Raw genomic sequence first — 24,369 nt, forward strand, 5'->3', positions numbered from 1 at the left:
AGAAAGGGGAGGAGAAAAAACTGGAGGAAGATGTAGGGGGAGGGAGAAATGGGAAGACGGAAAGAGGCTGGAGGGGAGGGGATGAGTAGAGGAGGACAAATTCTCGTTTATTTAGAAATCTCCAGACATTATTGGGCACTGCACACGGTGCCTCTCAGCCTACGGCTCCTCTAAGCTCACCTGGCCCGCACGGAGGGCGCGGCGAACTACAACTCCCAGAGTGCCTCGGGGCTGACCGAGCCGTGGGCGTGGCCCGCAGCTGCCACAGCAGGCGGGCGGTACCGAGTGGAGTCGGCGGGGCCGAGCTCCCGGATGTGGAGACGTTGGGGCGGCGGCGTGGGAGGAAGATGGACGCGCTGGAGAAGGGGGCCGCCACGTCGGGGCCCGCCCCGCGCGGACGGCCGTCCCGGGGCCGGCCCCCGAAGCTACAGCGCAGCCGGGGCGCGGGGCGAGGCCTAGAGAAGCCGCCGCACCTGGCAGCGCTGGTGCTGGCCCGCGGCGGCAGCAAAGGCATCCCACTGAAGAACATCAAGCGCCTGGCGGGGGTTCCGCTCATTGGCTGGGTCCTGCGCGCAGCCCTGGACGCGGGTGTCTTCCAGAGGTGCGCATGTGCGGGAGCGGGGCCCGGGTCGGGGGTCGGGGGTCCCAGGCCTGACCCTGGGCCGCCCCTGCTGACGGGCGCCTGTCACCTCTGGGCTTTGCTGACTGCCGGGTGCTGCAAGGCTCGGGAGGCAGCAGGTGCATGAATGGAGTCCAGAGTTGGGGCTCTGCAGCTTAGAGAGTCTTCCCTCACCTTTGAAAAAAAATTCTCTGGCTGTGAGGCTGTGAGTCAGCACAAAGAGGAAATGCTCACTACGTGTGTGCGAGGTATGACTGGCTTATAGGTGTGAATGGCTTTAGCCTACCTCTTGAACTTTGGCCTCACTAACGGGCAGTTTTAACTCAGCATCCTCTTCGCGCCCCCCCCCCACCCCCGCCAGATTGATCAGGAGTTACAAGTTGATGCCATTCATCAAAGGAGGGAGATAAAATCCTTTGCCAACAATGAATTTAAATGCCCATGCTAGCTGCAACCTAATTCTACTTGAATGTATTGCTACCTTTTGATGGTTTGGCTTTTAAGATGATTGATCCTGAAGACTATTGATTCCCCATATTATGAAGGGAGATTCTTTTTTTCACCCAACCAACATTGTTTAAAAATGGGATAGCAAAAGGTATAAATGTTTTAGTTTTCTTTGTGTTTTGACCCAAAGGAAGCTCTGGGTGGAGCTAAAGAAACAGCTGGCTTCTGAAAATAACACGTAATAGGAAGTGTGCAAAGGAGAGATAGGGAGTACTGGGGATTTGGTTCAGCTCAGTAAACATTGCTTGAGCCCCACTTTTTGCCACACTTCAAGGAAGCAGCAAGATGATCTGTGCACAGTTATATCCTTTACGGAGCTCACATTTGGTTTTTGTTTGGTTTTGTGTTTTTAAACCTCTCAGAATGCAGACTGCAAAGGAGTGAGAAGTTAATTATGTATAGTCCACGGGGACAAAGTAACATATGTGAAGGGGAGAGAGATTGAAGTCAGTATGACAGAAGATTGAGGACAAATTATTATTTATGAGCCTCCGATCCCATGTCAGGAAATGATTGTCAGAATGATAGCACTGGAGATAAAACGTGAGAACACGTACTGTTCTTCCAGAGGACCCAGGTTCAGGTCTCAGCACCATTGTTGGAGAGCTCACCACTGCCTGTAAGTCCAGCACCAGGAGATTAGATACCCTTTTCTCATCTCCACAGGCCTTGCACTGAACACTGACGCAGTCATGCTGTACAGGGTTTAAGTCGGGGGATTGGACACGGGGTACAATTCATGGAGGAGATGGCTCAGTGGACAGAATGCTGGACATGGAAGCCTGAGGGACTGAGTTCTCATTCCCTGAACCCACATAAAATCCAAGCGAGGGACTAGTGCCTCTGTAATTACAGCAAGGCAGGAGGTGGAGAGAGGAGACTCTAGAAACTTATGGGCCAGCCAGTTGGGTGTACCCAGTGAACAATGAGAGATCCCGCCTCAAGCGAGGCGGCAGGTGAGGACCAATGCCTGAGGTTGCTCTCTGACCTCCACACGTGTACCAAGGCATTCACAGATGTACTCACACAAACGCACACCACATACACAAAGTGCAATGATTAGGCTTCAGAACAAAAGAAGAATCTTATTCAGCAAATGCTGTCTACCTACTGTGTGACTAGTACTGCTGTTTGAGCCAAGGGTTAGGGCAGCAGCAGGAGCCAGCCCATCCCCCTCTGGAGCCATGGACACTAATAGGAAGAGTGAGGCTTATTGGGCACAAGCCGGCAGGTGGAAGGTGTCACCCCTGTTGCATCTCTCCAGAGGTGGCACTGTAAAGCTCATGCGGCGCAACTCGGGGCTTCTGAGGAGTCGCTTCAGCTCTAGTCACGTGGACACTGGATGGTCCTCTGCTTCCTGGTTGTCTGTCTGCTCTTCCGTTCCGACATCCAGGTGTCAGCAGGCATTCCTGATCCTTGGAAACCTGAAGAGAGGTGACTGACAGGCGGTGATGGGACGGATAGCTGTCTTCTGTCAGTTTCCCTTACCCTTCACAAGCAAGGCTTCCCTTAGTGGTCAGTTGTTTGGGGAGTGTGGCAAAAGAGTGAAAAACACACTTGCTAGTCCATGCCAGGGGCTGTATTGTCCAAGTTCCTCTCTGTCTGCGCTTCCTGGCAGCCATGAGGTGGGCGTCTCTGCTACCCTGTGCTCTCCCCACCATGATGCTCTGCCCCACCACAGGCCACAGTGTTCAAGCCAAGCAAGCATGGAAGACCTCAGAAAGTGAGCCAAAATAAATCTTTCCTTATATTGTTTGATGTATTATCCCCACAGCTACCACAGCTAAGCAACATGCAGAGCACACATGTGGTATCAGATGAGACCCATTATTGTAAGTGCACAAGACGGTATGCTCTGCCACGAGAATCTTGAGTTTCTTGTTTCAGGATAAGCTGTCCCTTTCTGATGTCAAGCAGAGTATGAGATCCATCTGCCTCTACTTTCATGACCATAGTCTTTGTCAGCCTCAGGCCATATCCCTAATTTGGTTCCACCTGAGAAGTCGTAGGACCTACAGTAGAACGGACTATTTGTTGCAGGGAAATCTCGATGGGCTCAGAGACCCCTAAGCCCTCTCTTACAGAATGTACTTAGAAGTCATAGAAACTCTCTCCTCCCTGATAGGACTGCACAGACACATGCCTTTCCTGTTCAGTTGAACTGTGAATCTTCTGCACTGTGACTTCTGTCTCCTCAGCCCCTGTGGAAAGATAAACCACAGTGGGCAACCAGTGCTTGAGCTTGCATTATTGTCCCCAGTCATGAGGACAGGCACTTGTTTCTCGTCCTCTCTATAAGCTGTTCATAAATCCAGATTTATGGTTCTTTGTGTGGACTGACTGAACACCTCTTGGTGCCTCTCCCTTGCCTGCCCAGTCTTTAAAAATGCTTCTGGTTTCTGATTTCAGGAAATGGACTCTAGTCTCTTCCTTATTGCAGGCTGTGGAGGACAGTGTGGCCTTTGTAGCCGTTCCTGTCTGTCTTAAAGTCTGTCTTGGTTTATTTGCAGCACCTGTCAGGTCTGCTCACCTTTACGTTTTAAATTCCTTACCTCATCAGACCCCACTGCCTCCCTGACTCGTCCTAAAGCCATCTCTGTGTTAAGTAGAAAACAATGCCTGTATTAGATCTGTCATCCCCACCTCATGAATCCACTGACAGCCCTCACTGAAGCACCATGAGGAAGGCTAATGAACAATCACCAAGTAGATTGTCAGTTAAAAAGAACAGCAAGTCATGACTAGTAGACATTGGAGATTTTGCTAAGAAATTCCTGCTTCGTTTCTTGGAATGTATCGGGTTGGGGAGCCACTGATGAAATAGCTCAGCAGATAAATACACTTGCTACCAAGCCTAAGAATTTGAATTTGATCCCTGGAATCCACACAGTGGAAGGATAGAAAAGACTCCTCCACACACAGAGGCATTTGTATGCCTCTCATACCTGCATACCACATACATAAAGTGAAAAAAATGTAGGTTCACCTATACAAAATCCCACTAAGAGTGATGCAGTCATCAGCCTGTCTGTAGTGTCCTCCATCTGTAGAGGTCATGAGCCCTTGCTGGTCTTGTGTTTCTTTGAGCTGCCCTCAGTACCTGTATTCACAACAGCCACTAGGAGGAATAAACCTCTTCCATGGGCCAGCATCGTGAGCTGTCCAGCTCTACCCTCTAACCTTCTCTGGACCCACTCTGTTTCTGGTGGTCCCTGCAGTGAGCGCCCTCTATGAGGACCTGTCAAGATTAAGCCAGTAAGAGACAGTGCCAGCCAGCACTGCTTCCCTCAGTCACTGCTGACCCACTCTGCAGAAGTCCAGTTTGGAGGCAGCATTGTGGGGCGGTAAGGGTGTAGACCCAGCCATACCAGCACCCTCCCCTTTGTAACCCAGCATCTCCATGTACAGGGCGGACTTGAGCATACACTTCAGAGGAGAGTTTGTTGAGGATTAAGGGAGATAGTGTGCCCTTGGCGCTGATGTTAACTGGCAGTGTCCTTGTATCCAATGCGCTTAGAGCAGTCTGCCTCTTCTCCTGGGGCATGTTCCCTTGGAGAACATGCTTATAAATGGAGAATTAGCAATCCTGAAAATGCCTTTCCTTTGACTTTGGACGGTTAATGGAAATGTGTTTTCATTCTGTCTTGCAGCTTTTAGCAGACTTTTTCTAGACAGGACCACACAGTATGTATTGCCAGTTTTGCAAGCCAGATGGTCTCTGTTGTAATTTCTCAGTTTTGAGCCTGTATGTTATAAAAGTGGTCATGGCAGTACATGAATGAAGGAATGTGGCCGTATACCAGCACATTACACAGTCTGAGGGGGAAACACTGTCCTACTCATTCTGGTAAGCAGTGTGTCTTAGATCTTCAATCAAAATGTATACATTGAGATTGAACTGGCTTCGTAGGAGCCCTAGGGGACTTTACAGCATCCTCCCTGCCTGCAGCTCTTGCTTCTCTTCCTTCAGCAAACACGTAGGTGGGGAGGAGATGGTGGAAGTGTGTGGTGGCCTGACATGTGCTTTTCAAGACTGGGACTGAGGTGGTTTTACTCAGAGGGTGGGGTATCAAGGAGGGCAGAGTTTTCAGCCTGCACATGATAGAAGTTAGCAGAGCTTTCCCAGATTGCTAACCTCTCCTAAGACAGTCGTTCAAAATCTGGCTGGTGAGCATATTCGTTAGAAATTGCTCCTCGAGCTTGGAAGACTTGATATTCAACCATGCGTCTGCATGATGTGAGCAAATCTGAGGACAAGTTGATCTTTGACCCTTGTGTAACAGTGGTGAGAATTCGTGCATTTTAGTTTCATTTCTAAGCCCCAGGTTTATGATTGGTAAGGGGCCTCTGTTCTGTTATCATCCCTGAATTGACACTTTGTGGTTCAAAATAATTGTCACAGGCACCATGGCTGATACTGTGTGTGTTGAGTTAGGTAGAGCACCAGTGATTCCAGGTTAAAGCCACTGACATTTACTTCCTGGAGTTGTTTTTAGGTCTGTTCATTCCCAGTCATACTTTCACTTACCCATTCTGTCTAAAGCCCCTCAACCAAAGAAAGGTCTGTCCACCTGGCCCCCTGTTTAAAGTGTGTTGTCACATGTTACAACAAGAACTGAAAAGGGTGTGGAGGAAGGTAAAGCGTTAGAAGGAGCGTGGGTACTGAATTGATTCTCACGTCTCTCCCTGACTGCTTAGCAGGATTTACCACATTGTATGGGCCTGTCTCTACTGAAAGGTCAAAAGTGTGAGGAACCAGATTGTCCTGTCAGCTGTCATACCCCAGGGTCCAGAGGAGTGCCTGGGACGGATAGACCTCAGCAAACACTTCTGGGATGAAGGAATGAGAGAAGGAAGGGGGAACAAGCAGGCAGGCTTTTTAATTTATCTTGCAAACATTTTAAACCAATCCCTGCAGCTTGCATTAGTGCCTCATCACCCAGTTCTTGAGTGTAAATGCCAGGAGACGTGTGCCTGCCCTTCACTTCATTTTTCTGTGTTCTCCTTATCCTTCCTTCACCTGTGTTTTCAAAACTCAGCTCAGTCATTTCATTAGCATCAGTGTTCCACTGGGGTGGGGGAAATCTGTCACCAAACTACAGCACAAAAGAAGTCATGGGCACATTTGCTTTGTACCATGTGATGTGAGTCAGCACTGGGAGACTTGGCCATTAACATGTGATCACCTTGTTTACCAGGCTTCCTTTGAGGAAAAACAAAGGCAATGTGGGCTTACTGACTTTATCCTTGGATTTAAATCCTCAGTTATATGTCTTAATGTAGGTGGTGGTGGGGTGTGTGTGTATGTGTGTAAGGTGTGTGGGCAGGCCAGAGGAGGGTGTCAAGTGTCCTATTGTATCTCTCTCCACCTTATTCCATGAGGCAGGGCGTCTCACTGAGGCTGGCAGACACCAACCACCAGCCATCCTCCTGTTTCTCTCAGAATTTTGTACACCGTGCAGCCGCGTTAGGCTTTTTCGCATGGGGACTATCGGTTTGAACCCATATTGCCTAGCAAGCGTACTCACCCATAGAATCATCTTTCCAGCCCTTAAAGCCTCTTCCAGAAATGCTGAAGGGAATATATGAACTTAAGAAATGAAATCTAGACGTTAGAAATGTCCCTTTCTTAAGTGATCTTGGAAGTAGAGCATGCGTGTTCTTTTTTCTCAGTAAATGCTGAATGAATGGGACAGAAAGAAAAGAGTACATGTGTGTGACAGTCCAAATCTTGAAATATCTCATACTATCATTATTAAAACATTTTGGTCCACATAACATTTATGTCTTTTATTTCTAGACATGAGAGTTTGTGAAAATTCAGAAAAGGGACCTTCAGTAGAAACTAGTTTGTCCCCACAGAGAAGCACCTTGCTCTGTGTCTCGGGCTGACAGAATGCATGGGCAGCTGTGCTGTAGTGCTTGGAGGTAGGCAGTCCCTGGCCAGTGCAGTCAGGGTTTCTGCCATCAGAGGTCAGTGCTCAGGTGTCCACATGCCCACTGTTTTAATTTTCTGGTCATGTGAACCCTAATCTAGATATTGAGTCTCTTCTAAGCTTAAAACTATTTCAGTTAGGCCAAGGCCAGTGTACTTTTACACACGTATTAGTGTTAGGTGTGTGATATTTTGGGTTTAAATTGGCAAATCACCTTCGGCTTGCTTTAGATTTGACTTCTAATGATGTTTTAACTTAGTCTGTAGCTATCTTACAAATACTGAGTTCATTTTTCCTCGTTTATAGAATTGGAATTTTGAACTTAAACAACATGTTTTTGTATTGCTTTTTTTTTTTTTTTGCATTGTTTTGGATCTTGTTTGCTTTGCTTTTGAGGGGTTTTGAAACAAAGTCTATGTGGCACTAGCTGGCCTGAGACTCAGGAACTTCACCCCACCCTGCTTCCTGAGCCGTGAGGGTCCCGGCACAAGCCACGATGCCTAGATTAATGTTGCTGTGCTTCTGCAAAAACTTTTTCAACGTCAGGTTGTGTGCATTGGTGTGGAGCTCTGCCTGACTGTGGGCAGTCTTGGTGACTGTTATCTAACTCTCATTTCACTGTCCAAACAGTGTGTGGGTTTCAACAGACCATGATGAAATTGAGAACGTGGCCAAACAGTTTGGTGCCCAGGTTCACCGAAGAAGTTCTGAAACGTCCAAAGACAGCTCTACCTCACTAGATGCCATCGTAGAATTCCTGAACTATCACAATGGTATGAGTTTGACTGCTCAGTTCAAATTGTACCAACACAGCCTTGTGTGAACATTTCATGAGATCTAATACTGCATGATTACCAGGATGGTGCTTGACCCTTCCCTCTGTGTTTCTTCAGAGGTTGACATTGTGGGAAATATCCAAGCTACATCTCCATGTTTACATCCCACGGACCTCCAGAAAGTTGCAGAAATGATCCGAGAAGAAGGATATGACTCTGTCTTCTCCGTTGTGAGGCGCCATCAGTTTCGATGGAGTGAAATTCAGAAAGGAGGTAACCAACTCATTGTACTAAAAGTCAAGCTTTCTTTTGTTTTGTTAGCATAAACATTGTTAGCAGAAGGAGAGCTAAGGAACAGTAAGGAGCAGTGCTTGGAGCACTGCTGCAGTGACAGGATATTCCAGCCTAGATCTTGTTATAAAGCAGAATGGTAAAAATTAAAGCAGTTCATTCTCCACTCTTCAGACATTCTAGCCTGTGTTTCTGTTAGCTTGTGAAGCAGACACGCTGGTTTGCAGAGCAGAAACTTTGTGTTTGCCCTTGGGCTGTTAGGGGAGCTCCAGGCAGATCATACCAGACCCTCCCCAGGGAAATGCTGAACTTAGAGTGAGTGTTGGGGTGCTGTGCTAGTTAAATTAATTCAGCGAGTATTTCGGGGAAAGAGACGACAGGTTCCTAAGTATTGCCATACATCCGAAAGGAGCTGAGAGTGACTGAGTAAACACCTCCCAGCACCCGGAGTGACTGCTGGGGATAGCACTGCCATCTCTTCACATGCTGGGACCCTTTGGAGCCCCTGGGAAGGAAGCAGGATGCTGCAGGTGGGTGGCATCTAAACCAGGCTGGCATTTCTTAGGCTCTGTTATGTTCCTTGTGTATAAAGTAACAGCAGCTGTGTCAGTTGTGTACTCAGCACATCAGGTTTTCTGTGATGTTGTCTACACTTGTTACAGTAGACGTGCCTGTCCGACATGCTTACATGAGATGTGCCTAGCACCACTCATGCTGGAAGTGCTGACCATGCAAATTCAGGTGTCAGAACTAGAGATCCACACTGCAGGGGAGTGCCGAGCTGGCTTGGCAAGTAAGGCATTCACAATAGCCTGCGATTCTGAGCCCAAACCGTGTAAAAGAAGGTTAGACATGACAGCCTTCCACAGGCCCTGCACTTGGTAGACAGACAAGGGAATCCTGGGAGAAGTTGACTGGCTAGAGTCATCAGTCTGCAAGCTCTAGGTTCGAATGAGAGACCCCGCTACACAAAATAAACTACAGAAAGATAGAGGAGAATGCCTGAGGCAAATGTCAGACCTGCACCCTTATACACCGCACGCACACACACACACACACACACACACACACACACACACACACACACACACTCTTACATGTGTCACCATCAGACCTGTGTACACATCACATAGAAGGAAAAAGCACACACCATGTTCCTGCAGTTTAAAGTGAATTTGGGGGGCGCAGTATCTTGTTAATAATCTTATATTTACAACATGGTAATTGCTTTCTTGTGGCATTTAAGACTGGTTTCTGAAGCATGACAGTGCCTTCTGTCGTCTGTGTTTTTCTCAGTGATAACCAGCCACCATCTCCATGATGATTGACTTTCTAAGTCTAGCTGCCGTCTTCCCTGCTGCTCCTAAGAGTCTGCTTCCTCGTCCCCACAGCATGTGTGGCTCTGCTTTCCTTAGTTCCCTGCAGTAGGCTGGAGGTGTTGGTCGTGTGCACTACCCCTGAGATGTTTCCTGCACATTTTCTTTGTCTTCTTTCTGGAGCCCATGCTAAGTTAGTTTTTAGTTTCTGGCTTGTATTTCTCTGTTGACTCTGCTCTCTTTATTTCTCTGCTCAGTTTTGAGCCATCAGTCAATCCCAGCTGGCGTGTTAGAGGGAATTAACTATCTCCTCGGCCAGTTCAGCTGTTGGATTATTGAGTTTTTCCCAGTCTGCATATCTGAGTGCTTCCCTTCCCTGTTGAAACGCCCCCGCGCCTGTCTCTTTAATGCCTTTAGCATATCTATGGCAGTTATTGGAAAATTCAAGGTGCAAATTCTAGCATTTCTGTACCTCTCTCTGAGTCCTTTCTCCTACCATTGATCCTCTTGAATGTGCTTTTATATTTCTCTTTCTCTGAGTGTCTCATAGACATTGGAGTCCACATTTCCTCCAGAGAGCACGCTCCTTCTCTGCAAGGCACAGGATCAAGGGGCTGATGATGGTGCTGCAGTTGTCAAACTCACTAGACTGTAGTTCCAGTCTGCTGCCCAGTGCAGGTGCACACTACAGGAAAGTCTTGTAGGCACGGTTGGCTACATAGACAGGGCAGCTACCATAGACAGTGCAGGAGAGTTAACCCATTGTTCTGTAAGGACAGGAGACACCAGCACATGGCGCTGTCAGGAAGGGACAGAAGATGCCAGTCCCATGTTCCTGTAAGGCTCTTGCCTGGTCTTCCAGCCTGTCCCCTGCACAGGGAAACTGGTGTCATAGTTGTTTCCTAAGCCTGAGAGTCTGTAACCACGTCCATCAGTTGGAATTGTTCCTCAGGTCCGCACTCAGCACAGTCTCTCTGCTTGGGCAAGTGCGAGCTTGCTCACCACCCTCACGCTCCCTAATGTGTTTCCCATGAGGAGGGCTGGTCCTGGTCCGTCTTGTTGAACCCCTGGATTTTTAGCTGCCTGTCAACACACAGTGTGCGCATATATAAGGCTTTGAGTTCAGGTCTCAGCATAATACTGGGCCTGGTGGCACATGGCTGTCATGTTATCCCATCACTCAGGAGATGGGACAAGGAACATCAGAAGTTTAAGTCATATCAGCTAAACAGGAAATTTGAGGCCAGCCTGGGTTACATGAAACTCTTACCAAAAAAAAAAAAAAAAAAAAAAAAAAACAAAAACAAAAAAAAACCTTCAGTGATTTAATGAGAAAGTTTAGTTTTCTGTGACAATTCTATGAAAGCACTTTCTTAGGTAAATACACACACACTAGTTCTGCAGCGGGAGATAATGAGAAATAGACTAAGGAGGAGGTTAAATACTGAGTGGTACTTGACAGGCCCAGTGCGAGGAAGCTATTTAAAAGTTGCTTGCCTGCCCTCCAAAACCACCGAGCCTGTGTAAATCCTGAACCCAGAGTTTCTCTGAATTCCTTCATGAAATAAATACCTTTCTGATATTAAGCCTTTAAAGGGAGAGACAAATCATTAGGAGTGCTCACGTTGTCCTTGACAGTAATGTCTTTGGTTATTTAGATACGATGTCTGCGTTCTGAGGGGCGGTTTGTGCTTTAACGGAGTGAGCAGCGTCTGTTGGAGTAACGTAACTACTGTAGCCTTTGCTTTCAGTTCGTGAAGTGACCGAGCCTCTCAACCTGAACCCAGCTAAGCGGCCTCGTCGACAGGACTGGGATGGAGAGCTGTACGAAAACGGCTCGTTCTACTTTGCTAAGAGACACTTGATAGAGATGGGCTACTTACAGGTTTGTGTCTCGTTTTCTAACTCTTCAAATCCTCCCGTGTTGTGCTCTGGAGCTCTGGAAGAGAAGGTTGGCTATCCCATTCCCTGAGGAGAAGCGGGCTTATCGTCTGATGTTGTCCTGCAGCGTTCCCTCCAAGGTGGTCTTGGGATTCCCAGGAACTGTCTGTAGACTCTGTCCAGTTGAGCATTGAGATAAAAGTGGGACTCGGGCTGAGAGCTGATGGCGTCCTGTGTTTGCATTAGCTAATCAGTTGTGTGCAGGCCATATTAGGTCACAGTTAGATTGGCTGTGTAGTTAAATCATTTCTACTACTTTACAAACAGAAGACAGCCAGTTCAGCAGATCTGAGAGAGCATCAGCCCACCTGGTTTCTCAAAGGCCAAACTCTCTCTCTGGGTCACCTTGGCTGTCTCATTTTCGAGAGGATTGGCAGTCATGGCAATTGTATGCTTGAAAACTGGCTCGTTTTCACTATAGATGGCAGTGGGCTGTGGGAACCACTCCATGGGTACCACAGCAGCCTGCACAGAAGGAACAACTGCGGCTCTGAAAGTGAAATCATGAGGAGCTGGCTGGGGACTCAGGAACACTGACCACTCTTCCAGAGGACCCAGGTTCAAATCCCATTACCCATATGGCAGCTTGGAGCCATTGGTGACTGCAGTTCCAGCAGATTCAGTGCCCTCTTTCTGGCCTTCTTGTGCACAAGACGTGAATGCAAGCTAAACACATTGTATATACATGCAAATAAATAAACTTTTAAAAATGAAAACAATTAGGACAGAGACAATACTGCCAAAATTGAGGTGACCCTCTATTTTACAAAAAAGGGGGTAGGGAACAGGTTGGGGAACATGGATAAAAGGAGCCGGGTCGGGTAGAGGGGAGAGCAGGGGAGAAGGCTCTGGGTAAAGCACTTGTACACAGCTATGAAGACTGAAGTTCAGATCCCCAGAAGCCACCAACTGCCTAGGACATGGTCCTGCCTGAAGTACCAGTTCCTAAAAGGGAGACCAGGTTTCCCCTGACCCTTGGCTAGTGGTGTGGTCTGTCCCCATGAGTAAGGTGGAAAGTGATTGAGGGAGACTCCCAATGCCAGTCTGAGGCCTTCACATGTGTACAAGCACACAGTCATGTACGCCTACACATGTGTATCCACACATGGAAACATCATGCAGTGAAGACTATTTACTAGTTTCAGTTGCCAACACCAAAAGAAAAACCTCTCTACTCTGAAATTTCTCCTGTGACTCATGTTCTGAAAACAAAGGATTTTCTTCCTAGTCTTTAGGCCAGCACACAGGCAAACAGAAGTTTGACCATTCAGTTTCATTCTAGAGTTAAGGAAGGCTAGATCGATATCCCCCCCCCCCCACACACACACACACACAAGCACACCATCCCTAGTTCTTTTCTAAGGACACCTGTGATCTAGCCCTTCCCTAATTTGTAGATAAAAATTATGTTTCTCGTTGTAACAAGATTTGTGAAAATAGTTTTTAATTTTCATTCTCTCATATATTACATCCTGACTGCAGTTTCCCCTCCCTCCCCTGCCCTACCTCCCCTCTCCCCTCTCTACCAGATCCACTTCTCCATTTCCCTTCAGAAAAGAACAGACCTCCCAGAGGTTATCACCAACCATGGCATAACAACCTATGGTAAGATTAGGTACATACCTCATTTCAAGGATGGACAGGACAACCCATTAGGAAGAATGGTCCCAGAAGCAATCAACAGGGTCAGAGACAGCCCCACTCCCACTGTAAGGAACCACGCAGCGACCAAGCCACACAACCATAGCAAACATGCAGAGGACCTAGGGTGAAAACCGTTTGTAAAAATAAGTTTTCTGATAATTGATCTGTTCATTGAAACAACTCAGAGGAAACATCACTCTTTTGCCCTGTGCCCTAGAATCTGCCTCAGCCTAGACCTTCACTAGGGGACCTGAGACAGTCTGTACAAAGGTGCTGTAGGTGGCTATTCCAGCCCTGGCCTGGTGCTGCTGTCGGGGGACAGTAGGAAACTTGTCATCTGGCAGAGGAAAAGCAGCACATGTCAGGGTCCCAGAAAGCTGCTGCAGTCAGAGTGCTGGAGGGAGAATGTCTTTTCTGCCCAGTTCACCTTAAAACAGATCTGTTTAAAGGAACGCAGGGAGCCTGCACAGTACACAGAATTCAAAACTCATTTGCTTGGCTTGAAGTCTCTTTCTAGAATAATCATTTTGGTGTGTTGCTGGTTTACTGTAGTCTTTGTTTTCTCAATGTAACCCCAGATCCAAGCTGCATACACATGAGTGAATATCAGTGACACACAGCATTTCTGTTGTCTTTAGGGTGGGAAAATGGCATATTATGAAATGCGAGCTGAGCACAGTGTGGACATAGACGTGGACATCGATTGGCCGATCGCAGAGCAAAGAGTTCTGAGGTAAAGGAAGGGGAAAGCCTGAGGTAGCCGTGGACCGGAGCCCAGGTCTATCTTTAGCATGTTTAACTGGCCTTCTAGACATTGATTGGAGACAGTCTGCACGCGGTTTCCTTGAATGGGGAAGGTGTGTATATGAATCACGTGCAGTGACTTACCCGCTAAGCAGGGGGGTCAGTCTGGCTAAGCAGTGCTGCTTATAGGAGCTCTCGCACTGTCTGCAGAGTGTGCGGTGAACTGACTGAAGAGGACATCTGCATGAGCCAGGCCCTGCTCTCCTCTGCTGCCCGTAGCCGGGGAGCACGTTGGGACTGGTGAATTTGTGCTCACCATTCTGTCTCGGTTTCTTTTAGATTTGGCTATTTTGGGAAAGAGAAGCTGAAGGAGATAAAGCTTTTGGTGTGTAATATTGATGGATGTCTCACCAATGGTCACATTTACGTATCAGGAGACCAAAAAGAAATAATATCTTACGATGTGAAAGACGCTATTGGCATAAGTTTACTAAAGAAAAGTGGCATTGAGGTACGTGCTCCTTCGTGCAGTGGTGCCTGAGGTTCTGAGTCAGAGCACACTCAGTAATTACGAGATTCAGAGTTTCACTATTCACACAGAGTTTTTGAAGTATTGCTTGGTATATCCCTAGAGGACTCTTGACACTTGAAAGATGAAATTAGGCTTTTTTTAGCCATTAATATTTCATACTTGGTCATATTTTAAACGCAATTGTTCATTTTCTGTAGGACCTTAAACCAGAACAAATTCCTTAATTAGTGTTGGCAACTAGAAAGGAGCAAGCACCATGTAGACTTTTGAAGTATGGCTTATTTATATAAATGAAAGTATTAGTTCAGAATAATGTAATATGTAAATATATTTCTCTTAAAAGGAAGGTTATGCCAGGCCTGGTGGCACAGACCTGAAACCCCAGCTACTAGGGATCATGAGTTCAAGGACTGACTGTAACTCAACAATACCTTGTCTGAAGTAAAACATGGAAAGGAGGCTGGGCTGCAACTCAGATAGAACACCTGCTTAGCATGTGTGCATGATACCACGATTCAGGCCACAGTGTGGGAAGGAAAGAAGTAATTACAGTCATTAGAAATCTTGAGTGTGCGATGCTCTGAACAGTTGACTGGCAGGGAGCAGGCTGTATGTCACTGCCATAGCTGGTGGAAGTGAAGCAGGCTTTTTTTCCAGCTGATTTCCCTTCGGTGGTGAGGGGACCACTCATTTGTGACTTGAGTCTTCACAGCTTGATTCATTATCAAGGCTGTCTGTTTCCCTCACCTCCTAACGGCCCCACTTCTTTTTCAGGTGAGGCTCATCTCAGAAAGGGCCTGCTCCAAGCAGACGCTCTCCGCCTTAAAGCTGGACTGTAAAACGGAAGTCAGTGTGTCAGACAAGCTGGCCATCGTGGATGAGTGGAGGAAGGAGATGGGCCTGTGCTGGAAAGAAGTGGCCTATCTCGGTGGGTCATCTGAGGGTCTGTTTCCCTATCAGAAATAACCAAGAGTACGGTACTGTGGGGCTGTTACAGAGACTGCAGTCTAGACAAAGGGCTAGCAGTTTCTGATACACAAGAAGACTTTTTTACTATTTGCTTCTTAACCTACAAATTTTAAGGAAGAAATTGGGGGAATGTGCCACTGATGGAGAGAAAAAGAGCCCACCTACTATCCTGCACAGCAGTGCGTGCACACAAGTGAACACTAGATAGCCAGCCACTAAGGACTGTGCTGACATCTGTGTTTATTGGCATGTTCAGAGCTGTGCGAGAGTTTCAAGTTAGTGCTAAGCAGATGTGCTTAGCTGATCCCTGCTGTATGCATGGGGGAACTAGTTGCTAGAACCATAGCATCAAGCCTCTAGGGCAGACAGCCTGGTGATGCCAGCGTTGTAAGCATTAAGAAGAGCAAGTCTCTGAGGTGCACAGTGACTACATACAGATTGTGCATGAGTAGACACGGGCAGGTGACACCAGCCTCAGGAAGCTCATGCGGGCGAACCTGTGTTCTTGAGGTGCTGGAATAGCTGTGGGGCCAACTGTAGAAAACAATCCAATAGCATGTTTGTAATAGAAAGCACCACCCATGACATACATAGGATCCCTGATGTACCCATTATCCATGAGGCTCAAGGAAGCTTCCACATGACTGACTTTGCATATTCATAATTCAAGAGTGAACCAAACTAACATTAGAAAGAAAAACAGAAGGCTTCACATCCTCCAGAATCTGTCATTTATGTAGACCTAGGCCGAGAATCCGACTTCAGAAGGCATTGGCAAAGGAGCAGTGATAACCATCCTGATTGTACTGTTGTTTGCATTAAAGAAAGTGCTGCTGTGGTGAATATGTACGGCTTACACACCCCAACATACACACTCACGCTCACACACGCTTATACACTCACGCTCACACACACACACTCACACACACACACATACACACTCACATACAGAAGTAAATGTTTACTTCAGAATGCAAGCTCTGTTTCAAAAGGCACACAAATGTATAAAAATACATCCCAGACCTGGAAAAATGGTTCACTACTTGAGAGCACTGGCTGTTCTTAGAGAACTCGAGTTTGATTTCCAGCACACACAGCAGTTCGTAACCAGCTATAACTCCATCCAGGGGATCCACCGCCCTCTCCCGGCCTCCAGAGGCACTGCATACACATGGCACAGAGACACACATGCTGGTAAAGCACATACGTAATACGAATCTTAAAAGATTCTTTAACATCTTAGTACCGTGCCGGGCATGGTGGTGTGGGCTCACAGGCTCAGCATGCAGAGGCAGGAGGATTGCAGGTTCAAGCCTGCATCTCAGTAACTCTCATAAGGAAAATTTAAATTTAGAGAGTATCTCAGTCAGGGTGTCAGTGAGCAGACACCATGACCAAGGCAACTCTTATAAGGACAACATTTAATTGGGTCTGGCTTACAGGTTCAGTCCATTATCATCAAGACGGGAGCATGACAGCGTCCAGGCAGGCCTGGTGCAGGAGGAACTGAGTTCTACAGCTTCACCTGAAGAAAACCAGGAACAAACTGAGCATCCTCAGGCAGTCAGGAGGAGGGTCTCCATGCCCACCGCACAGTGACACACCTTCTAATGGTGCTGCTTCCTGGGCCAAGCATATGCAAACAGAGAGGATTACATAGAGTAATGCTGGTGTTACTTTTCAGTGGAAACCATCCAGTTTAGTACATTGAGCTACAGGAAAACATTTCTGTGGGTGGACACCAAGCACATGGCAGGCAGCATTTTCTCTGTTAGCTGGTAGTCGTATCCAGAATGGTGACTGTCTCACTGGTGGCTTCATGTTTCTTCTTAAGGAGGTGTTGGACAAGACAGGCAGTGGCATTTGTTAATGTCATTTAGTATTTATTTCAGTGTGACAGCTCTCCTACACATAGTGTATGACATAGATGCCAGAGAGCTGTTGTAGCTGAAGGGGAAGGGTCTTCACTTAGCAAACACACTGTGTGGACTTGGCTACTGGTTTTTAAAATCTCAGAATGAAAAAGTTCAAAAGGGCTTGGAGAGGTGGCTTCAGACCTGAGTCTGAAGAGCCAGCAAGATGGCCCAGTGGATAAAGGCATTTGCTATAAGGCCTGACAACTTGAGTTCAACCCTAGGACCATGTGGTAGAAGGAGAGAACCAGCTCCCACAAGTTGTTCCCTGCCTTCCGTGTGCACACACACTAAGTACAGGAGTAAGAGTGACTGAGAGAGCCATCTGACACAGATCCCGGACTCCATGCACATGTGTTCCTACACACAAAACAAGTTTTGAGATGGTTGGTGATATTTGACCATACTCAGTTATTAAATTATTTTAAGGAATAATGAGTTTAATAATTATATCTTTTATTAGATATAAATGCTTAAAAGTTTGGAATAAAGGCCAGGATGTGGTGGCACACACCTTTAATCCCAGCACTCTGGAGGCAGAGACAGATCTGTCTGGGAATTTCCTTCACTTTCTACCTCCAAGAAAACTGGAGTATAGGGCATAGAGAGAAGCAGTGATTAAGTAACCTGAAGCTGATAATTACTTGGCATGACAACGTGGACCCTTACACATATCTGCTGTTTCACTCAAGAAGGCTCCAGAGCGTCAGATCCCTACACTATACACAGTAGGTAAAGGGTATCCTCCATTCTCACTTGTACTTAAAGGTGCTTTGTTCTGTGTGGTTGTTAGTGTTCCTGCGGACATAACTGCTACTTATCGGTTGTGGTGTGCATCGTTGTGCTGGAACGTTCTGTGTCTCTCATTGAGTGGCTTCTGTCTCACTCACAGGCAATGAGGTGTCCGATGAGGAGTGTCTGAAGAGAGCGGGCCTGAGCGCCGTGCCTGCTGACGCCTGCTCCAGGGCCCAAAAGGCTGTGGGCTACATCTGCAAATGCAACGGGGGCCGTGGAGCCATCCGGGAGTTTGCAGAACACATTTTCCTCCTGTTAGAAAAGGTTAATAACTCATGCCAAAAATAGAAGTGGTTGTAGTGTGGGGGAAGGGAGAACGAAGCCTTTTCCAGCCACTTTGCTTTGTTTTTGATCAAGTCTCGAAGTGTAATCTGCTGCGAGTGATCAGATCTGTAAGATACCTTACTCTTCTCAAAGCTGAGTTTTTTCAAATCATTGTTCCAGAATCCACGACATAATTATGTCTGCTTTCCTCTTGATGCAAGGTAATTTACTGAGGGACCGACCGAGTCTTTCTCGGACCTCTAGCGAATACAAGTCAGACATCATAAACAATCAACTTTGTATTGTGCCCTGTCAAACTGTGTTTGTGTGGTGTTAATGATACTGGGATTTTATTTATTTAAGGCAGTGTGTCTGGTAAGACACACCTGTGTTAATAAACTTACAGTTCACAGACTGGCTGAAGTTTCTATCCTGTAGAAGACACTTCCTAGGCATTTCCTCTAAGCACTAGCTGTATAGATTCAGAAACAAAAGACTGGACACCAAGTATGAAACATGGTGACTGCTTTGTATGTGCCCAGAGAACACACACGGGCCAGGTACTGGGACTTCTGTGACCAGTGCAGGTTGTCCCCACTGGACCCCGAGAGCGAGGCATCAGCTCGTAAATATAGACACTTAACAATAGGAAGTGTGGCTTTCAGAACCTTTACAACTCTTTCCACCATTAAAAAGGAAATGCTAGTGCTGACTAGTAGGTCCCTCATGCCACTGTAGCCAGCAGTTCTGTCACCATGGATCTGAGGTTCTGAGTTGTCCCTGGAAGGCAGGCACAGGTTAGAGGAAGAGACAGGTGGCTTTGTCTTCTTTTCTTTGCCTCTTGTCCTGACTTTGCTCTTGACTTCCTGAGTGTGCCATTGTGTGTCCCCCAAGGTTCTCATCCCAGGTTTCACCTCAGCACAGGCAGCTCTAACTACCGGCCCTAGTCTGAAGGCGAGCCCTGCTTATATCACAGGACAGTGGATGTAACAAGCCGGAGCACTGGACTTAGTCTGTGAACTCGAAGACACAGGACATTATGATGGCCTCGGGACTGTGTTGGCACATGCCTAGCACTCGCTCAGGAGCCTGGGACAAAAGGCTCTGGAGTTCAGTGCCATGCACACTGTTCCAAATACTTTAAAGCGAGTTAGACTAGCTTTCCTCAGTTTCTCCTCTGTTCACACAGCAAGGTTGGAGTCCGATGCTGCCATCCTCACACCCGTTCAGGTTGTGAGTGGTTTTTTTGGGTCCTTTGTTCACATGTTTGATGTTATCTTTTACAGAATCTTCTAGGGGCTCCATCCATGCAGACCACAGAAAACAGCCACTTCAGGTCAAACACTGTCTAGCCACAACCTAATATTTTCATCCCACTTCCAATTACTGTGGATTTCCCCAGTTAGTCAAGGTTTTGTGTTATTTCCTAACAGGGCCCATGTTTAGCCTATTGTCAAATCTCACCCATATCAGCATGAACTGTTCTTTCCTCAGAAACATTCTCCCTCGGGAGCTACTGTGTGAGGAAACAAAGTATCCTAGGGCCCTTGTTCCAGTCACCCAAACTGTACAGGGCAAGAGTGCAGTTTCACTGTAGAAACTAGTTCTTACTTTCCACTGACAGAAACCCTGACCTGGACGGTGCTGGTTGTTCAGCTGTGACAGCAGGAGCTGGCAGATCACCACCAGCATCCTCCAACAGAAAGTGGCCAAGCACTGTTAGCGACACTTTTGGAGGTTGTCCGGAGAGCCTCAACCTTCCCAAAGCAGTTGCAGCCAGATACAATGGAGAGGCACTTTAGTGGTATCTGATAGGGGTAGGAGTGGGCTATAGAGTGAGAAACACTTGGGGGTCGCTAGCAGGGATGCTAGCAGGCTTTAACAGGATCTCAGGATCCAAGCAAGAGAATCTCTATGACCATAGGCAGAGGGGGAAGAGAGCTACTGGGAACCCCTTCCTTACTCCTCAGACTACAGGACAATGTGAAGGAAGGCCCTTGCCCCTCAGCTCTGGAGAATCCATTATAAACAGCAAAGAAGGTATCAAGGGCGCAGGCTGGGAACACCACAGGAGCCAGAGCCAGAGCCATGGGAAGGAGTCCTAGGGGAGGATTGGGCAACTTAGAGTGATCATTTAAAATGCCCCAACCTCTGCTCACACATCATAAGCTCACCAAGGCTCCAGGAAAGTAAGTGAAGTGATTGCCTTGCCCTGACACACACACACACACACACACACACACACACACACACACACACACACACAATCTGCAAGACAGGCTTTCTCTTGGGAGAAAAAAAAAATTCCCAGGCCCCAGGCAAGGACCCTGGAAGAATTTGATTTCCCTGGTATTTACAGTACAGTAAAGATAAGACCCACTCCCCAGCAAGATTGACACAGTCCCAAAGCCCAATATTCCACAACAAAACAAGCCTTAGAAAAAGACAAGAAATTGCCAAATCTAAAGAGACAAAGCAGTCATGGTACTCATGCTCAGGTACCACATGCATGTTTACATTAGCAGACAGGCTACTTATCTGTGATTTGATGTAAAGGGTGACACAAACGTAACTATACAATGTTTGCTAAGTGAAGCCAAGCACAGTTATTGACAGAAAGAATGCAGTAGATACATATTCCTATAAAAAGGAGTTGTGCGGTGTTATTAAAGGGAGTTTTTGGATTACTTCTAAATGTACATGTTAGACCTCTGGACAACCACTGGAAAATAGTTGCTTTAAAATGCAAACGCATAGAGGCTGAAAAGCTACAGAGCTCCTTCCTGCCCTTCAGCAGGTCCCAGTGCACTGCCAGCGAACAGAGCACCTGGGGCTCCACCTTACCCCCTGAGTCACTGAGCCCCTTCCTAGTCCCCAGCAGGGCTCTCTCTCCACCCTTCCCACCCTCCTCACAGGGACAGCAGCAGCAGAGAGCTGAGCACCAACTAGGCCCCCTACTTCCTGCTGGCCTTAAAGCCCGGGCTTTCTTCACAGCTGGTTACCCCATATGTAATGTGTAGTTTAAATGACAAAGATCAGAAGGGAGAGCCTATCTGTTCCAAAGCCTAACTTGTTCCAAGCTGGTGGGTGCCTCAAGTTACAGAGTCACCTCTTAGCCTGGAGAGCATGTGCCTCTGCTGGGGGCGTCGCCTGTAGATGATCCTCTTGTGACTGTTCTCCCAAGGTGGCTCCTTTCCATACACATTCCGTGACTATGTGGCTACCTAGCACTGTTGCCTGATTGCTGCAGACCATAAAAGTAACCTCTTTGAATCCACATAGCTCTATAAAGGAAGTGTTTTCTTCCTGTTTTATAGGTGTGGAAATTGAGCGATAGGACAGCAATAACTACCGGAGGTCAGACGCTAGGTGGCAGCTCTAGGATGCCAAGGCAGTACACTGGTAAGGCTTGGCCCCTCAGCCACCTGCCAAAGCTCTTAAATAACTGTGCATTATAATCAATGATTGTGCAAATACGTGTGCCAGCCCTCCCCTGGAGTGAAAGGTGTAAAACCCTGGGCTTAGGTCAAAGAGTCTGCATGTAAGGAACGCCTCCTCGAATGGCTAGAACCCTCTAGTTGAAGGAGTTGGGACCTGAAACTCCAATAGGGTAGGACCCAGACTCAGAGACCGTCCCACGCCCTCTTTCCTTGACACCCTTCCGTGACAGTCTTCTTTTTGGTTATCAGTCAGCCTCAGACATCTATTCCCACAACCCTCTCCTGCAGACTCAGACCTGTTCAGATGTGAGGTTCCCAGGGCTGACTGGCCACAGTAGTATTTCCAAGATGTATGATCCTTGGGCTTCATGACACCCTGTCCCCCAAACAAACAAATCTCAAGCACATTCATGCCCATTTAACAGAAAACCCGGTGCTCTGACAGAGAGCAGGACAGGAAAGCTGGGACAGAATGTGGCTGAGGAAGTGTCTGCTATACACGGTGCTTTCCACACCACATCAGTGCCCTGTCCCATCCTCCTGTCTCTCCAGGGTCTGTAATGAAAGAGGCTGGCTTTCCCAAACCTCTCTGTTCGCCTCACAGGGAATGACGAAGCGTTCAAGTTCCCCCACTTTGATCTGTGAATTTCACATTTGTTATAGCAGAAACCTCTGTTCAGACAAAGCTGTGCAGAGCAAGGCAGAAGAAAGGCCAATGGCTAATGTGAGCACACCGTACCCTGTCTGTCCAGGGGAGGGGCAGGCAGTTCATACCCAGCCATAATTAGCCCTCCACTTGATTGGCACCCTGGAAGGAGTACTGTGACAAGGCTTGTCACCCTCTGCCCTCAGTTTTCTTTGCATTCTGTGAAAGGCCCAGAGAGTTCCCACAGGTCTTAGGAGTCTCGGGGGAAACATCACTTAAACTCAGTGCCTAATGAAGGCTCGCAGTCCAGGAGCTGAACAGGCCAAACAGGATACAGTTGACCTTCACTAGGAACAAAGGAAGAAAGAAACAAGTAAAATTAATATTAATGGTATCATTTGCATAATTGCCTGATTGAAACGTTTCTGTGTGGGGTGAATAAACTCACTTTTCAGTCCAGCCTGTGCTACCTAGCAAGGTTTAGCTGGCCACCCTCATTTATTTTAATTAAAATCCCACTTGGGCCAATTACTCAGGAATATACCCTCTCTCCCCAAAGCCTGTCTAGTCGTTAAACGGTATTGTCCCATGGCTTGGCTGAATGTCCCCTCAGCTGTCAGAGACACAGCTAGATGCCGGTGAAGGGTGACTTAAGTAATGGAGAATGTCTAAAGACCACTGATTGCTTTTCTCCATGGGAGCGAATTTTATGTAAATTAATTTAAACTGCTGAAACGGACACATTTGAAATGAAACAAAATCATGGCTTCATAAATAAATAAATTGAACACACATATTTATTATGCTGTCGATTGATTGATTGATTGATTGATGCAGGGTTTGATCCTATTACCCAGAGCCAGAGTCTCCTCTTTTATCCCAAAGGTAACAGTGATAACAACCAGATGATCACTAACGGTTAGTAAGTTCCTGGTTGCATGTCGCTAGCACTGAAAACTAGAACCTACCCCTGCATATGTGTCAAAGAAACGGGGGAAGGTGGGGAGAACCCAAAAACCTGCTTGCGGCCGTCCACCCACATCTTTTGCTCTAGTTCTGAGATGACAGCCCTCAGACTCCGGAGGAGGAATCAATCATTCAGATTCTCTCCATCCAAACGGAGGTACAGCAGTTGTCTCTAATTAGTTTCCTAACTGGCTACCTGTGGGGCTGCTAGATTGATGGCTCATGGGCTCCTGTGTCCTGTGGCTTTTCATCCAGAGAAGCCATGGGAGCCACTTCCACGGCCTGCTCTGTTGCCTGAGAAAAATCCCTCCTGGGTCTGAACCTGTGCATAGAGAGCCGGGTGCGTTAATCCCTTCCTGAGACCAAAGTAAAAGTCAACGTGTGAGAAGTATCTGAACACAGCATTATTCCCCTTCGACGATGATCTGCAGTTGGTTGGTTTTAACTAGTTTTTTATAAATGTGTGAAGAAAAGACAAGGTCAAAGACACTGGAAAGATGGCTCAGTTAGGAGAGTGTTTGCCACACAGACATGCATGACAGCCTAAGTTCTGACACTCAACACCCATAAAATCCAGGCACAGTGGTGTGTGCCTGTAATCCCCCCGATGGAGGAGACTGAAATAGGAGGGTCTCTGGTCCCTGGAGCTCCCTGGCCACTGAGTCTTAATGACTGAGTCAGAAGCTCAGTAAGAAAATCTCATCTCGGAAACAAGGTAGAAAGTGATTGAGAAAGACCCCAAAGGTAGACCTCTGGCCTACACAAACACACACATACATGTACACTCTGTATACACACACATCACACTCTACACATGCAAAAGAACTTTAAAAAATGCTTATCATATGTATTCTATGGTACTTTCTATGATCTTTTGATACAGGATCTCACTGTAGCCCAGGCTAGCCTTGAATTCGCTCTGTAGGTAAGGTTCATCTTGAACTCAATATAAAATCCACCGTGGCCTCCAGTTTGGCAATTCTGTTTCAGCCTCCTGTGTGCTGGGACTATAGGCCTGCAGCGCCGTGCCCCGTTACCTGTTCTCATAACGTCTTTTTCCTGACTTTCTG

General features: G+C 47.1%; 1 protein-coding gene across 1 annotated transcript; it reads left to right on the forward strand.

Annotated features, from left to right (window-relative positions):
• The first annotated feature begins 342 nt into the window (after positions 1–342).
• On the forward strand, positions 343–18,659 carry Cmas (cytidine monophosphate N-acetylneuraminic acid synthetase). The gene is made up of 8 exons (NM_001009419.1): positions 343–601; positions 7,693–7,835; positions 7,956–8,111; positions 11,197–11,330; positions 13,669–13,763; positions 14,114–14,285; positions 15,081–15,234; positions 18,081–18,659. Exons 1-8 carry the CDS (start codon positions 348–350, stop codon positions 18,269–18,271), a joined length of 1,299 nt encoding a protein of 432 aa, NP_001009419.1. The 5' UTR covers positions 343–347; the 3' UTR covers positions 18,272–18,659.
• The last annotated feature ends 5,710 nt before the right edge of the window (positions 18,660–24,369 follow it).

This window comes from Rattus norvegicus, chromosome 4, assembly GCF_036323735.1.
Source record: "Rattus norvegicus strain BN/NHsdMcwi chromosome 4, GRCr8, whole genome shotgun sequence".
In the NCBI taxonomy this organism is placed as follows: Eukaryota; Metazoa; Chordata; class Mammalia; order Rodentia; family Muridae; genus Rattus; species Rattus norvegicus.

Coding starts and splice junctions, on each gene's coding strand:
- Cmas (NM_001009419.1), top strand. CDS start 348: ATGGACGCGCTGGAGAAGGGGGCCGCCACGTCGGGGCCCGCCCCGCGC. Junction 602..7,692: donor GACGCGGGTGTCTTCCAGAG/GTGCGCATGTGC, acceptor CTGTCCAAACAG/TGTGTGGGTTTCAACAGACC. Junction 7,836..7,955: donor ATTCCTGAACTATCACAATG/GTATGAGTTTGA, acceptor GTGTTTCTTCAG/AGGTTGACATTGTGGGAAAT.